The sequence below is a fragment of the Physella acuta genome, unplaced genomic scaffold (genome assembly GCF_028476545.2).
Source record: "Physella acuta isolate Inbredline_101_S28 unplaced genomic scaffold, ASM2847654v3 ptg000243l, whole genome shotgun sequence".
Taxonomy (NCBI): Eukaryota; Metazoa; Mollusca; class Gastropoda; family Physidae; genus Physella; species Physella acuta.
In genome coordinates, this window is record NW_026731762.1 from 391,955 (window position 1) to 410,233 (window position 18,279).

Consider the following 18,279-nt stretch of genomic DNA (forward strand, 5'->3'; position numbering starts at 1 on the left):
GGGTACTTTGTGTTGTTTGTGGGTACTTTGTGTTGTTTTCTGGGTACTTTGTGGTGGCACTTGTGGCTACATTGTGTTGTTGGCATTTGTGGGTACTTTGTGTTGTTTTGTGGGTACTTCGTGTTGGCACTTGTGCGTACTTTGTGGTGTTGCTGTGTTCTGAAATATTCCTCTTTGTTAAAACTTCACATCCCTCTTTGTTCCAGCCCCGCCACAGCATCCAGCCACTTTGTTACGAGGACGGCACCGAAGTCCGGACGACCAATCAGGATCCAGATTTCATCCCACGTGCCTGCTGCCAGGGGTTGAAGTTCAAGGTCGTGTTGAACCAGTGGTACGCAGCGTTGGTCATCAAGTGTGTGGAGGAGAGCGACGACTACTCTTGATACACCCCGTCATGTGTGTGTCGTGTGTGTCGTGTGTGTTGTGTGTGTTGTGCGAGAGTGTGTTGTTGCCAGGCCTGTATACACGAAGCTGAATCATCAACCTTGGACCAAAGCCTGCACGCCAACTTCAGATAAAACAATGGACTGTTTTCTTTTTCGTAAACGCCATTAAAAACATATCACCTGCAAATTAATCATTCTTAAAATCGATACAGAATGTTTGATCGATTGATTGTTTTGTGGGAAAGCAATACGGGACACAGATCAATCACAACTAATGTAATAGAAATATGCTACTGATATGGTACCCTATCACAGAAACTTGTTACGATTTTAACATCACGTCTTAATTTATGAGATTCATTTGCTGTATATGTATAAACCTTTATTGTCACTTCACTGTTTAAAAACTGCACACATCAGCACCATAACGTCTTATCTAAAAATAGATCGGCACAATGACGTCCATAGCATTAGCATCAAGAAGTAAATCTGCAGGTAATGTCAGTACAGTGACGTCTGTATGGTCAGCGCGGTGACGTCTATATGGTCAGCACGATGACGTCTATATTGTCAGCAGCATGACATCCATCTACAAAGATCAGCACCATGACGTCCGTTCGCAGTTAAGGTCAGCATTTCGACAATCATCTGCCCACTACAATGACGTCTATCTACCCAGATGACTGTGCACATAATCCACCCCCACACATTCGTCTTAACACCCACTTCTAAACAGTGTTTCTTCCAGACTTTTTTCTCCGGAGGGGGGGGGGGGCACTTGAAATTTTCGGGGGGGGGGGGGGGGCGGTAGACTTTCTTCGGGGGGGGGGGGCGGACACTGTTAAAATTATATATTTTCTATATAAATTATATAAATTTCATTTCGTTCGGGGGGGGGGGGCGGTAAAAAATTTTCGGGGGGGGGCTTTCCCCCCCCCCCCCCCCCCGAAGAGATGCCTGGAAGAAACTCTGCTTCTAAACTGCCACGGCTAGTGTACTAGTTCTTGTATTCACTTCAGTTAGATAAGCAGTTTAACAACTTCAACAATCGAGCCACTATCATCGAGTATCATCATCTATTCACTTTACAATCAGTATAATAACGTTAAAAAATTAACATTAATTATTTGAAACTTTAATAAATATAATTCACATCTCGATTTGGTACGTCCTATATGTAACTTATACATGTATGTATTCGTATAAATCATTGGCTTATGTAAATTGTATTTCTATGTGTTTTTATAAACCAAATGACAAATGTAACTTGTATGTGTTTTTATGAAGCAATGGCTATATATGTGTGTCAGTACACACGAATGTTAATTGATTTACTGAAGTGTGGACCTCCCCAGCAATCAGAGTAAAAAGTCATTCCTCGCCTTTATGGGGGGGGACCCAAACCACTATTCCATTTACTTGTTACATGGGGCCCTACCCAGGAGGGGACCCTAACCCACGATCCTCCTTACTTAAGTCATATGTTTCAATTCTTAATCTCAAACAGTGAAACTGTCCATGTGGAGTTCTTGATCATGAAGGAGACAATTTTTAGATGGTGTTAGATTGTGTCAACACTGTCGTGTCGCGGTTATGGTTTATGTTAAACCTAAGGCTAGTTATCAGCTTTTTTTACCTTTGCTTACGTTCTATATACACTAAAAATGTGATGATGTGATTAATGCGTGTGTTTAGTTATGACGTGTTTAACTTTCAAGTAGTGATGTGTGAGTAAAGTCATGTTTGCACTACCTTTGGTTTCAGATGTTTCTGTAGTTGATGTACACGCTGTCTCACTACCACCCCCCCCCCCCCCCCCCCCCCACACACACACCAAGTTTTAGTACTTGACGCTGTTTGATTATGTTTTCAAATTTTAAAAGATCTATAAAAAAATAATTGCGTGTCCCAAACTAATGTAAGCTCGCCACAATCAATTATTACATGTATGATTGTGTATGGTATCTTGTTAGCATTCCATTGTTGTTTCCACCGTTTGTTAGCTTTTCGTGACTGTATTTCATGCTGTATTTCCAAGCTTGTTTCCTGAGAGATTGTAAACTGCTTGTAGTGATTGTGTTCCAGGCTTGTTTCCACTACTTGTATAATGAAATATGTGTATTAACTAACCCCTACCAGAATAATGATTAAATATGCATTATGTAACTTTATGTTTCCATAAAAGCACGATTCCTGCGAGCCAGCAAAGCTCGTTTTATTGTAAATTTAAATGTAGGTAACATAACTAAAGCACATCTAGTGTAATAATTTAAACCTAACCTATCCATTATCCCCGATACCACTTTACATATCGATACTCTTCCCATCCTGACTCCGATTCCTGTGATGGTCTCCTAATAATTGAGTAGTTCCAGAATAGCTAGTGTATTTTTGTAGTTGTATTTTTGTCATCTTGTGACTGGCGATGTACCACATTAAAGTGTCCTTGAATCAACATAGTAACTACACTATAACATCTATTACGTCACTGTGTGTTCTTCTAAGGTCCGTCTGTATGTGTGTACTGTATGTGTGTTCGTGAGTGTATTATGGGCAGTTGGCTACACTAAATAAACCAGCTATAGTTGGTGCGAGCATGTAAAATAAAATCAAATAAAATACATTCTTTTAAAACCAAATACGTAATGTACATGCTGACCAATTTGACAAGAAATAAAATAATTTTTTCCACATATTTTATTTGTTTCGAGTTTTTGTAAAACATGTTTTTAATTTTGTTAAAAATACATTTTTTTTTCCAGCCGCTAGCCAAAACCTTGATTGGGAGTAGTTACGGTCACACAATATCCGGACAAAATGTCCACGAACTCAGTGAAATTTCGGGCATTAGTCTACCACATAGGTCATCGTATGTAGGTAACTTGACCGTATAGAAACAAGTATTTATTCAAGTCTAGCTCATACACATACTAGAACCGCTCATTGAGAAATACCGACGCCACAGAATAACGTGAGTGAATTCTGTTATTTTAAAAGGTTAATTGTAATAATTGTAATTTTAGATTACTCTTGAATAGTTTTAGGCATGCCGTGGGTGAAAGGAATCCGGTAATTTTGATAAATGTTGTTGCATTAAATACATACGTAAGATAATTTAAACACATATCCCACCCAAAAGATTATGGTTTAGAATGAAAGTAGAATCAGTTAACCGGGATTTAACAAAACCAATGATTTATTGACCAATCATCGTTTAGCTTATATTTGTTGCAAGATGCGAGTCGTATATTACACATCAGTGACCGGGTGTGGACGGGGTGTGGACGGGGCGGGGGGGGGGGGGGTTGTCATTTACCGAGTTATCAAGATGGAATATTCATCAATCACTCCACGCCTGATTACAATTTAAAAAAAAAAATATTTCGTGGCGTTACGTGTGGCTAGGTGAGTGATTATCCTTGAATCGTGCGATGTTCCAATGTTAGGCTTAAAGTCATGATCTCTTCCAATTAGGAACCTCTCTTAAAGTCAACGATGGTTTCTGTCTATCCACATTGAGGCTCTATATGTTTTTATAGTCGTTTGTTATTATGGTGCTAGTTATTCACCTACATCGAAGAATGTTATTTTTACTAAATTGATCAAAAACAAAGTCGTCGGGGTGGTCAGGCCGGTAAGGCTCCTGGCTGCTGAACTGAGAAGCTCTGAGTTCGACTCCCCGAAAGTCAATTACCCATTTGGCGAACAAGTTAACTAATACTTAATAGTGTTGGAGGAAATACTGACCAACAAACGAAGAAATTACATAAAGTCAAATCAGTGTTTTTTACCGTTTGACAATTTTGCGATCTTTATTTATTTTTTTTCTGCTAGAAATTCCAACTAAAAGGCACAAGCTCACCATGAAAGAGCCATACCCTAGTCCTCGTCCACCAGATTACAGCCCATAAATACTTCCCACTTAAACGTGGATCATAGCGTGCTGACATACATACCACCACACATCTACATATATCAACACTGTTTCAGGCCTCATTTGAATACGCTCAGATTTAGTACGGACATTTACATACAATTAGTCGTATCTACATATAAAAAAAAGTGTTTGTTTAATTTATTCTTGACAGTAACCTAGCAACGTTTTTTATTACCACGTGCCAAATAAAATACATCCCTGCAGAGTAGGTCTGTGTAAGACGGAGGTCTAGATGGTGGGAGGGGCAGGCATGGGTGGTTAGGATCACACTGAGAAACGGGCAAAAATTTGCTTCCTATTCATCAGATTTCGTTTGGTACAATATATATATATATATATATATATATATATATATATATATATATATATATATATATATATATATATATATGTATATATATATATATATATATATATATATATATATATATATATATATATATATATATATATATATATATATATATATATATATATATATATATATATATATATATATATATATATAGCCTGAGTATAATTGTGCACTGACTTGTTTTGCCCTCTAAACAGTCTAAACCTTCTAACACAGATTTTGTAAAGATTTTCTGTTTTATTACTATCAGTCCAATAAACTATTTATTTTTGGCCCAGTTAGAGCATAAAATATGTAGGGTTAGTGGTGCTAAATCACGTGAGCATTTAGTCCTGTAATTAGACACAACTATTGTTTTACATTCATTGCCATGCATTTAGACACACAACTATTGTTTGACAAGAGGTTAAACACACATCTGTTGTTTATTGCCCATGTTAACACACAATCAATGTTTATTGGCCCAGTTTCCTACACGACAATTGTTTCTTTAGACCGCCTGTAGCTACGACTTGCGTCAAACGTCCTACACAACAATTGTCTCTTTAGACCGCCTGTAGCTACGACTTGCGTCAATCGTAGTAGCTGCAGCTACTCCGCTGCGAGTCCACGTCTATCCCCTCACACACCCCCCTCAAGTTCTCCAAGTGACCTCTGACCTCGTCTGTGGAAGCGTGAAGGTTACTCTCTAACCAGGTCATCGTCTGCAAAGTGTCAATTAAATTATATCGTTTCGCTTTGAATACGTAGACTCTATAAAATGTAGGCCAATGTGGGGAAATTTCTAAATACACCTTTTTTATTTCAACCAATAAGGAATTAAAAAATGGACCACCACTCAAGGGACAGCAGTCGTGTACTGGAAAGTGAAAGTAAAACAAGGAGGGTAACTCTCGAGAGGAAAACTTTCATTAGAGAAACGTGACCAACTGGCTGTAGGGGTTATGTAACCTGTTCCACTCTCATGGCGCCGCGACTTGGGCTGCGGTATTTTGTCAGCCCAGTCTTCACCACCCCCCCCCCCCCCATTTTAGTTGCCCTGGGGGATTGGGGTAGGTCAGGGGGGTCCAAAGATTGGTGCCTGGAACTCAACACTTAATTTTAGAGGTCGTCCATAAAGTGACATAAAGCAGACAGAGGGACGTTAGGCGAGGGGCAGAATAAATGTGGGCCTTTTAAATTCAGCTAAGCATGAGTCAATCTCATCTCACTAGAAAAGGGGCGGCGTGGCCTAACGATAGAGAGCTATGCTGCTAACCCGAAAGTCTCGAGTTCAAATCCTGAGTCTACCCAGCTTTAATGGGTACCTTAGGGAAAGCAATGGCGGCTGGGCATAGCGGTGACCACACTATCACTTTATATGCAGAGGTCCCTGAAACAGGTGAACTCTACTTCCTGTACCCATTTGTCTTGGGCACGAACGGGAAAAGATGATGATGATGATCTCACTAGAAATTACGCGCCCCAGCTTTTCCTTACACTACATAACACCAGGCTCTTTTGTCACGTGACTGTCCAGGTACACAAAGCACCACGTGACCACCCACCTCGTCACACGTCTGCAGAAGCAGCCTCTTGAGGTCGGCGGCGAGGTTGATGGTGATGGTGTTGATGGCGTGCCTGACGCTGTAGACGAGAGCCTCGAGTTGGTCCCGCAGCTCCACCCTCTCCCGCTGGTCCTTGTCGTCTGCTCGGAACTGGGCGGCCTCCAGCTTCAGCCGCTTGATGTCTGCCTTGCTCAGTCGGCCTGGGGAGTCAGGGGTCACGGTCATGGTCACAACAAGTGGCGTGGCAAGGGGGGGGGGGGTTATAACCCTCCCATGGACTCACACCTATATATATATATATATATATATATATATATATATATATATATATATATATATATATATATATATATATATATATATATATATATATATATATATATATGATTATATACATATGGAGAAATATTTGAACCCCTCCCATGACCAATTCTTGGCTATGCCACTGGCCACAACAACCAAACATCTGTGTTGCTTGTATTGCATACAAATATGGCTGTATTGTTTAATAGACCAATAAATGATTGCGCTTTGGAAATCCTATCACAATGCTTGGGTAGTAAGATAAGTAGGGTCATATGTTGTACATGCAGAGGCGTAGCGAGGGGGGAGGGGGCGGACCGCACCGGGTGACACCATTTAGGGGGGTGACACCAAGGCAAAAAATAGCAAAATATATAGAGAAAATCATGGGGGGGGGGGGGTGCAAATCGAAAATTTGAAAGTTTGTCCCCGGGAAGGGTCGCTACGCCTCTTGGGGGGGGGGGGGGGGGTGAGTGACACCATTAAGTGCCGCACTGGGTGACACCCGACCTCGCTATGCCACTGTGTACATGTATCAGGCCACTTCATCTACATAGCTGTTTTAACGAAGATTTTGATCTAGGTTTAGTAGGGCCTACTACATTTAGATTTTAAGACTAGGTTTAGTTTTACGTTCGAGGCGGAAATTATAGTCTCAGCGAGACTACGATTGTAATACCATTTGCATTTTATTAAAATCAATCCATATACATAACAGTTTTTAAAATACTGACAACAGGGAATTTTCAATTCAAGTGATTGTGTAGTTTTTAGTTCGATTGTGTCATGGTATGAAATAAACAGTGCATCAAAGTTATTAACTGACGCTAGTATGGACTAACTATTGTGAAAGTTTCTAAACTATTTCTAATCATAACAAAATAAATAGGGCATTAAAAAAAGCGGCCCACAAAATTAACTTTGAGTGTTACAAATAAATACAACGGTGTTAGCACAAACTGTAGTTAGGAGTAAAAGTTCAGAATCTGGATATCAGTGGCCATCTTTTCTCAGGCTTTTGTCATACCTTATGCTACGTTACTATATCTCTAACACCTAGCTCCATCTTACATGACGTGACCTAACTAAACTTCAGCTAAATTAACCGAAACGAGAGACATCCAACACGTCCTAACCCAACCCAACCAAACCCAACCTAACCTAATCAAACCTAGATTAACTTAACCTAACCTAATCTAACCTAAATTAACCTAACCTAACCCAATCTAATCTATTCTAATCCAACCCACCTAACCTAACCTAACCTAACCTAACCTAACCTAACCTAACCTAACCTAACCTAACCTAACCTAACCTAACCTAACCTAACCTAACCTAACCTAACCTAACCAGTGGCGTAGCCAGGATCGTCTCAAGGGGGGGGGGGGGGTTCCAATTTTTACCCGGGGACAAACTTTCGATTTGCACCCCCCCCTCAAACTTTCGATTTGCACCCCCCCCCATACTTTTTATATATACCGAGGGGTCTATGGAGGGGGGGGGGGTTATTACCCCCCCTAACCCCCGCGCTGCCTACGCCACTGACCTAACCTAACCCAACCCAACCCAACCCAACCTAACCTAACCTAACCTAACCTAACCTAACCCAACCCAACCTAACTCACCTTTATTGTTGCTAATGACAACCGTGTTGAACTTCCCCGTCACCGACTCCTTGGCCGTTACACTCAGGATCCCATCGCTGTCAATGTCAAAGGTCACCTCTATTTTAGGTACTCCCCGGGGGGCGGGAGGGATCTCGGTCAGTTCAAATACACCCAGGAGGTTGTTGTCTTCCGTTAGTGCCCTTTCGCCCTCAAATACCTAAAGTTATAGGAACAACACAACACAAAGGTTTGATAGCGGCCTCAAATACCTAAAGTTATAGGAACAACACAACACAAAGGTTTGATAGCGGCCTCAAATACCTAAAGTTATAGGAACAACACAACACAAAGGTTTGATAGCGGCCTCAAATACCTAAAGTTATAGGAACAACACAACACAAAGGTTTGATAGCGGCCTCAAATACCTAAAGTTATAGGAACAACACAACACAAAGGTTTGATAGCGGCCTCAAATACCTAAAGTTATAGGAACAACACAACACAAAGGTTTGATAGCGGCCTCAAATACCTAAAGTTATAGGAACAACACAACACAAAGGTTTGATAGCGGCCTCAAATACCTAAAGTTATAGGAACAACACAACACAAAGGTTTGATAGCGGCCTCAAATACCTAAAGTTATAGGAACAACACAACACAAAGGTTTGATAGCGGCCTCAAATACCTAAAGTTATAGGAACAACACAACACAAAGGTTTGATAGCGGCCTCAAATACCTAAAGTTATAGGAACAACACAACACAAAGGTTTGATAGCGGCCTCAAATACCTAAAGTTATAGGAACAACACAACACAAAGGTTTGATAGCGGCCTCAAATACCTAAAGTTATAGGAACAACACAACACAAAGGTTTGATAGCGGCCTCAAATACCTAAAGTTATAGGAACAACACAACACAAAGGTTTGATAGCGGCCTCAAATACCTAAAGTTATAGGAACAACACAACACAAAGGTTTGATAGCGGCCTCAAATACCTAAAGTTATAGGAACAACACAACACAAAGGTTTGATAGCGGCCTCAAATACCTAAAGTTATAGGAACAACACAACACAAAGGTTTGATAGCGGCCTCAAATACCTAAAGTTATAGGAACAACACAATAGCATGTAAGCGGCCTCATATACCTAAAAGTCAAAAATACTTATACAATTTATTAAGCGGCTTCTTTTTCTCAAACAAAACATCTACGATTGTTGTCTACGTAGTGCATCAAATAATTAACATTTAATTACATTTTAATATTAAATGAATTTATGTTAAGCTTTAACTGACACTTTAATTCAGCGCTGCACTGAACCACACACATATACATACGCCTATATTCAAACAGTTTTACAGGATAATATATACAAAATAATTTCACTGTAACATTTGGCTCATTACCTCAAATTATTTAGCTAATTACTGAAGCCCTGTTGTGTTAAAAATGTATTATCTCATGGTTCTTATTATTAATATCATTATCATACTTGATTTAATAAACAATGTGCTCCGCCATTTTTATTGGTATGAATAATTAATACGTTTGTATAAAAACACGGAGCATGTTCTTTACAACACAAACAATTAAATAAATAATAAGATCGTTACACGGCCGAGTCGACCACTGGCTATATTTAGCATTAACTGTAAACCGTCTACACAAGTGACACCGTTATTATAGTATTTTACAACGAGTTACTCTGGGTTTTTAATCTAATCTATCCCATAACCCCCAGGGGAGGGTCATTGGGGTACCACCGTTGTCTCTTGCGTAGCGCCATGTCACCCACCCCACTGCAGAATTCTGTGAGTCCGCTAAGGACAATCCTATCCAGGCTCTGATACCTCTCAGTTATCTTCCCCTTGTCTCCTCCCCCCCCCCCCCCCCCTCCCCTCCCCCGTTGACAATGCTAATTCGGTGTTTAGCAATGATCTGTTCTGCGTTATTAAATTATCTCTAATTTATTCATTAATTATTGAGGGGCATAATTGAGTTACCATGTGATTAATCTCATGAATCGTTGTTTTATAAGGTCAGCCATTACCAAGCTATTTTCGCACACTAGATAATCATCACAGAAATGTACCTACATTTTGTAATGGAATGTAACCCAGATAATACCTAAACATAGCAGGTCATTTCCAAACCCCATAAAAAAGACAAAGTTCCATATTCCCCACCCACCCCATTAAAATGAACAATATTCTAAAGAACAAAGGCCATTGTTCAATCAGTTCTAGAACTCATAATACAAAATATCGGCTGCGTCACCATAGTAACACACATTCATCCTCTCCCCACAAAGCACATTTTCACAAAGTTAAAACATTTTTTGACGTCCTCTCCCCACATACAGAATCAACTTTGTCATCAGAACTTACATGTGACATCACTCACCTGTATTGTAACATCACTCACCTGTATTGTAACATTACTCACCTGTATTGTAACATCACTCAAGTGTATTTGTAACATCACTCACGTGTATTTGTAACATCACTCACCTGTATTTTAACATCACTCACCTGTATTGTAACATCACTCACCTGTATTGTAACATCACTTACCTGTTATGTAACATCACTCACCTGTATTGTTACATCACTCACCTGAATTGTAACATCACTCACCTGTATTGTAACATCACTCACCTGTATTGTAACATCACTCACCTGTATTGTAACATCACTCACCTGTATTGTAACATCACTCACGTGTTATGTAACATCACTCACCTATATTGTAACATCACTCACCTGTATTGTAACATCACTCACCTGTATTGTAACATCACTCACCTGAATTGTAACATCACTCACCTGTATTGTAACATCACTCACCTGTATTGTTACAGCCTGCTGATAATCGTCGTACGTTGTGAAGGTGCTGGTCACGGAGACGGGTAGGGGCGTCCCCCGCTTGACAAAACACGACATGGTGCCGTCAGCCGCCTCCACGCCCAGAGACAAGGGCGCCACTTCAACCAGCTGGACATCCTAATGACCAGAAACAAAATACGTTGACAAATGGACATCCAAGTGACCAGAAACAAAAGTTGTTGACAACTGGACATTCTAATGACCAGAAACAAAACACGTTGACAACTGGACATTCTAATGACCAGAAACAAAACACGTTGACAACTGGACATTCTAATCACCAGAAACAAAAGTTGTTGACAACTAGACATTCTAATGACCAGAAACAAAACACGTTGACAACTGGACATTCTAATGACCAGAAACAAAACACGTTGACAACTGGACATTCTAATGACCAGAAACAAAAGCTGATGAGAACTGGACATCCTAGTGACCAGAAACCAGCAGCTACTGACAACTGGACATTCTAATGACCAAAAACTAGCAGTTACTGACAACTGGACATTCTAATGACCAAAAACTAGCAGTTACTGACAACTGGACGTTCTAATGACCAGAAACTAGCAGTTACTGACATCTGGACATTCTAATGACCAGAAACTAGAAGTTACTGACAACTGGACATTCTAATGACCAGAAACTAGCAGTTACTGACAACTGGACATTCTAATGACCAGAAACTAGCAGCTACTGACAACTGGACATTCTAATGACCGGAAACCAGCAGTTATTGACAACTGGACATCCTAGTGACCAGAAATAAAAGCCGTTTATAGCTCGACATCTTAATGACCAGAAAAAACCGAACATAAGTACGCTAAAAATCATAACCACGCTACAGATGGCACATCTCCTATCAGGCACTGGAAAAGTCACAATTACACAATTATTAGATCCTGATTATTTTTGGAACGGAGAAGTCATGAATTGCCGGAATATGTTTCTGTGGCCCGAATTTTCTCAGCTTGCAAAAAATCATAAACGCATGCAATTATTTTCGAAGTGAGAAGTTATTCTTTCTACACTTTAAAAAAAATAACAAGTTGTATCATTAAAACTAATGTTCTCTATAAACAATAGCATTTAATCTAACTCACATTTTAATGATTTATTTTACTTAGCCTATGCTGACTTCTAAAGTGTTCGGACAGAATTTTCGCATACATCCCCCAACCTCGGCTTAATACAGCAAGCCCACATAGCATCAAAACTAAGGGATGTGAACGAGTGAACCTTTAGCACAACTTGCATAACAAGAGATTTTATAAGCCAGAGGGCGGATAACTCCAGGACTTACTTGTAGGATTGTGTCCCCTGCAATGAGCGCCGCCTGTACGGCCGCGCCGTAAGCCACAGCCTCATCAGGGTTGATAGAGTTGTTGAGTTGTTTCCCATCGAAGAACTCTCTCAGCAGCTCCTGAATCCTGGGTATCCGCGTGGACCCGCCCACCAAGACAACTTCCTGTATTTGCTCCTTGTTTAACCGCGCATCCTGCAGCGCAACTTCCACGGCGGTTAACGTGGATTGGAACAGATCCCGGCATAATTCCTCGAATCGTGCCCTCGAGATTTTTGTCGTCAGGTCCAGACCTTCAAAAATGGAATCTACTTCAACCGTCGCTTCCGGTTGTAGAGATAACGTTCGTTTGGCTTGTTCACATGCGATCTTCAGTCGTTTGATTGACCTGGGATTTTCGGTCAGATTTTTGTTCGTTTTTCTTAGAAACTCCTCAACAAAAAATTCAACTAATTTGTTGTCGAAGTCCTCCCCTCCAAGATGGCTGTCGCCGGCAGACGATAAAGTTTCAAAGACTTTCCCGTGGCCCACAGACAGGACACTGACGTCAAACGTCCCGCCGCCAAGGTCAAATATGAGGACGTATTTGTGCTCGTCGGAGTTGAGGTCAAGGCCGTATGCTATGGCCGCCGCCGTGGGTTCGTTGATGATGCGCAGGACGTTGAGTCCTGCTATAAGGGCAGCGTCCTTGGTCGCCTGGCGTTGGGAGTCGTTGAAGTACGCCGGGACGGTGATAACTAGATGTTATTAGATGACCAATGGCATTGTGGTTATAATTATGTTGGTACTGTGGTAATTAGAGGGCATTAGATGACCAATGGCATTGTGGTTATAATTATGTTGGTACTGTGGTAATTAGAGGGCATTAGATGACCAATGGCATTGTGGTTATAATTAGAGAGCATTATATCATGTGGTTATAATTATGCTGATACTTTGATAACTAGAGGGCATTAGATGACCAATGGCATTGTGGTTATAATTATGCTGGTACTGTGATAATAAGAGAGCGTAAGATGACCTATTGGATATGATAGCGACCCAATTTTATAGAGCGGTACTTTATCCCTCACGTTTTAACAAAGTTATGCACAGAGGCAGAGAAAAAACCCCAACAAAAATGGCTGCAGAGCAGAACAAAGTTTAGAGAAAGACAAGTCTTCGTGGCCAATTAGGGTGATTCAAGCGAGGATATGTGTGGTGGGTTAGTAATGTGGCGTGGAAGGGCATGTACATTTATATTGTTTTTTTCTTTAGATTTGACAGATTAAAAACACATTTGCGTACCCATTAACGTGATTGATAAAATAGTGCCTTAAAAATTACCCACAACGTGGCATTAAAACACCACTGACATAGTCACAATCATGGCATCGGAACTTCACTGACATACACACAAATATGACATTAAGACCACTGACATACGTAACACTAATACACCACTGACTTATATGACATTAAAACACCACTGACATGGTCACAATCATGGCATCGGAACTACACTGACATACACACAAATATGACATTCAAACACCACCGACATATCCACATACGTTATATTCAAACAACACTGACATACACATTAACATGACATTCAGACACCACCTACATACCCACAAACATGACATTCAATCACCGCCGACATATCCACAAACATGGCATTCAAACACCACTGACATACACACAAACATGACATTCAAATACCACCGACATACGCAAAAACATGACATTCAAACACCACCGACATACCCACAAACATGACACTCAAACACCACTGACATACCCACAAACATGACATTCAAACACTCTGACATACCCACAAACATGACATTCAAACACCACTGACATACCCACAAACATGACATTCAAACGCTACCGACACCCCCACAAACATGACACTCAAACACCACTGACATACCCACAAACATGACATTCAAACACCACCAACATACTCACAAACATGACACTCAAACACCACCAACATACCCACAAACATGACACTCAAACACCACCAACATACCCACAAACATGACATTCAAACGCCACTGACATACCCACAAACATGACATTCAAACACCACTGACATACCCACAAACATGCCACTCAAACACCACCAACATACCCACAAACATTACATTCAAACGCCACTGACATACCCACAAACATGACATTCAAACACCCCTGACATACCCACAACCGTTATACACACAAACATGACAATGGAACACCACCAACACCCCCGCAAACATGACACTCAAACACCACTGACATACCCACAAACATGACACTGAAACACCACTGACATAACCACAAACATGACACTCAAATACCACTGACATACCCACAAACATGACATTCAAACACCACTGACATACCCACAAACATGACATTCAAACACCACTGACATACCCACAAACATGCCACTCAAACACCACCAACATACCCACAAACATTACATTCAAACACCACTGACATACCCACAAACATGCCACTCAAACACCACCAACATACCCACAAACATTACATTCAAACACCACTGACATACCCACAAACATGACATTCAAACACCACTGACATACCCACAAACATGCCACTCAAACACCACCAACATACCCACAAACATTACATTCAAACGCCACTGACACACCCACAAACATGACCCACAAACATGACACTCAAACACCACCGACATACCCACAAACATGACACTCAAACACCACTGACATACCCACAAACATAACATTCAAACGCCACCAACATACCCACAAACATTACATTCAAACGCCACTGACACACCCACAAACATGACCCACAAACATGACACTCAAACACCACCGACATACCCACAAACATGACACTCAAACACCACTGACATACCCACAAACATGCCACTCAAACACCACATACCCACATCTGTGACGGGCAGACCGAGGTGTGTCTGGGCCACCTCACACATCTTCCCCAAGATCATGGCGCTGATCTGTTCGGACGAGAACGTTCTCTCCTCTCTCTTGAAGCGGACCTTGTACAATGGCATGCCTTGGACCAGATCAAACAGTTCAGTTACTACAAGATCTATCATATTTCTTTTTAAATAACACTTTGTTTTTAAATTACATTTTTATGGTCCAAATTTCTTTGATATCTTACATATAACGTCGCAAAGAAAGTTTTTTTGTATGTTTACTAACACATAGCTCATATTCTCCGGTATATAAAAATAAATGGAGACATATAACTGGCACCTTGCTGACAAGTAATTAACCCAGTGGCGTCACTAGGACAGGTGACACCCAGTGTGGTAACCCAGTGTGTCACCTCTCTACCAACTATATATATATATATATATATATATATATATATATATATATATATATATATATATATATATATATATATATATATATGATGTGCTAAAAATTAGACTACGGAGTTATCTCCATCTCTGTGACTAATAATGTATAGAGATCTACAATTTTAAGCGGTGTTAAACTAAATGGTAAACGTAAGTTCTTCATTAAAATTGGCTGTTGTTTTTTGTTTCATACCCCCCCCCCCCCTTGGATAGTGGTACCCGATGCGGCCTGCAACCCCCCCCCCCCCATGCGTCCCCGCCTTGTGACGCTACTGACCCCCACTTTCTTACCCGTGTCTGCCTGCTCGACCACTCTGAACGGCCAGTTCTTCAAGTCCTTCTTGACCACCCTGTCCGAGAACCGTCGTCCGATCAGCCTCTTGACGTCATAGATCGTGTTCTTGGGGTTCATCGAGGCCTGGGCCTTGGCCGCCTGCCCGACCAGCCGGTCGTCGTCGTGGAAGGAGACGTAGCTGGGCACGGTCCGGTTTCCCTGCAGGTAAAACAGGTCATCAGCCGGCTGGTGAACTGGTCTACACGGGACAAAAGCCGGCTGGTGAACTGGTCTACACGGGACAAAAGCCGGCTGGTGAACTAGTCTACACCGAACAAAAGCCGGTTGGTGAACTAGTCTACACGGGACAAAAGCCGGCTGGTGAACTAGTCTACACGGGACAAAAGCCGGCTGGTGAACTAGTCTACACCGAACAAAAGCCGGTTGGTGAACTAGTCTACACGGGACAAAAGCCGGCTGGTGAACTAGTCTACACGGGACAAAAGCCGGCTGGTGAACTAATCTACACGGGACAAAAAGCCGGCTGGTGAACTAGTCTACACGGGACAAAAGTCGGCTGGTGAACTAGTCTACACGGGACAAAAGCCGGCTGGTGAACTAGTCTACACGGGACAAAAGCCGGCTGGTGAACTGGTCTACACGGGACAAAAGCCGGCTGGTGAACTGGTCTCCACGGGACAAAAGCCGGCTGGTGAACTAGTCTACCCGTGACAAAAGCCGGCTGGTGAACTAGTCTACACGGGACAAAAGCCGGCTGATGAACTAGTCTCCACGGGACAAAAGCCGGTTAGTGAACTAGTCTACACGGGACAAAAGCCGGCTGATGAACTAGTCTCCACGGGACAAAAGCCGGTTAGTGAACTAGTCTACACGGGACAAAAGCCGGCTGGTGAACTAGTCTACACGGGACAAAAGCCGGCTGGTGAACTAGTCTACACGGGACAAAAGCCGGCTGAAGAAGCATACTCTTCAGTCATTCCTACCATTAAAACTGGTTGGGGGGGGGGGGGGCTGATATACCTTACCAAAACTCCCACCCTTCTCACCTATTGAAAAACCGGAATAGTTTGTACACACCTGGACTAAAAAAAAAATCACGATTCAGCCCCCCCCCCCCTTACTTGCGCCATGAAGTCAACCTTATGTCACTTTATTATATATAAAATATTCGATCTATAGATATATAATACCTACAGACTTACATCTTCATCGGCAATAATTTCCACTTGGCCATCATGGAACACGGCCACGCATGAGTTTGTGGTCCCTAGATCTATCCCGATGGCCTGTACGCGTGATTGTAAGGCCATGTTATCATTAGCGAACACAGTGCGGTCATATTACGTGTACGGTCACAATTAATGGTAATTGAGTGACAGAATCAATCAAAGCTAGGCTTAAAATCAAACTAATAGGTTGGTCGACCATCTTATATTTCTCCCGCTGTTAACTTTCCCAATCGCGCTGTACGTCATTATGTCTTGTGTAAAGGAAATTTTAAAAAGTAAGATCTTTTTACCACAAAAAACAAACAACGAAAAAGTAAATCAATGTCATTTTGTAAAGATATTTTTGCGACTTTTTAATTTGTTTTAGTATCCCCCTCCCCCCACACGATTTAATGAATAAAATACGACAGTCATTCGGCATGAGGATGATACGAATATAGTATGGCACTCACTCATTTAGTGATCACAACTTGCATATTCAAATGGTAGTCTCGAGATTTAGTCTCAAGAAGGCTTGTATTGTTGAATCGCCAAGTTGAGCCGCGCGTAACGCGATTCCCGCACATTTACATCTAAACTGCTATAACCTATATTCTAGATACACCAAAAGTTAACCGCTGTGTCTTAGTCTTAGTTAAACCAGCCACAAGCCAGATAAGTTGACCACTGTGATAAGCCAGACAAATTGACCAGATTTTTTTTTCTAAGTTAAAGACGACTGGTTGGTGAATCAAGGCTTGAGTTTCAGTACACTTTGTTTTCAGAGTTTCTTCCAGGCATCTGTTCGGGGGGGGGGGGGGGGGGGGGGGGGGGGGGAAGAAAAAAGTAAAAATCCCCCCCCCCCCCCCCCACGAGATGGAATTTATATAATAAACATATACTTTTACTAGTGTCTCCCCCCCCCCCCCCCCGAAAATATCAAGTGCCCGCCCCGGAGAAAAAAGTCTGCAAGAAACGCTGTTTTAAAACAGAAAAATGTTTTGTAACATTATAGATATTTTGGTCAATTAATTTTATCTACATGGGTAGATTGATGTGAATAAAATTGTAAACATACCAACATGTAACCATAACAA

General features: G+C 41.4%; 2 protein-coding genes across 2 annotated transcripts in view; one reads left to right on the plus strand and one right to left on the minus strand.

Annotated features, from left to right (window-relative positions):
- Positions 1 to 386, plus strand: part of LOC131938397 (uncharacterized) — a 72,247-nt gene extending 71,861 nt beyond the window's left edge. The window contains exon 4 of the mRNA XM_059296400.1: positions 207 to 386. Coding sequence (XP_059152383.1) covers positions 207 to 386 — 180 coding nt within the window. The remainder of the gene's footprint in view (positions 1 to 206) is intronic.
- A 4,515-nt stretch (positions 387 to 4,901) lies between these two features.
- On the minus strand, positions 4,902 to 17,442 carry LOC131938394 (heat shock 70 kDa protein). The gene is made up of 8 exons (XM_059296398.1): positions 17,177 to 17,442; positions 15,971 to 16,172; positions 15,232 to 15,363; positions 12,325 to 13,061; positions 10,986 to 11,141; positions 8,157 to 8,355; positions 6,229 to 6,428; positions 4,902 to 5,385 (listed from the first exon to the last, which is right to left on the minus strand). The coding sequence occupies exons 1-8, from the start codon at positions 17,282 to 17,284 to the stop codon at positions 5,254 to 5,256; spliced, it is 1,866 nt and encodes a 621-aa protein (XP_059152381.1). The 5' UTR covers positions 17,285 to 17,442; the 3' UTR covers positions 4,902 to 5,253.
- Positions 17,443 to 18,279: the final 837 nt, after the last annotated feature.

What these genes read in the sequence shown, in the direction of transcription:
- LOC131938394 (XM_059296398.1), bottom strand. Translation starts at nt 17,284, where the DNA reads ATGGCCTTACAATCACGCGTACAGGCCATCGGGATAGATCTAGGGACC. An exon ending in TCTGCCCGTCACAGATGTGG is followed by an intron (nt 13,062 to 15,231) that starts GTATGTGGTGTT and finishes AATAACATCTAG; the next exon opens with TTATCACCGTCCCGGCGTAC. An exon ending in TGTCATTAGCAACAATAAAG is followed by an intron (nt 6,429 to 8,156) that starts GTGAGTTAGGTT and finishes CTGACTCCCCAG; the next exon opens with GCCGACTGAGCAAGGCAGAC.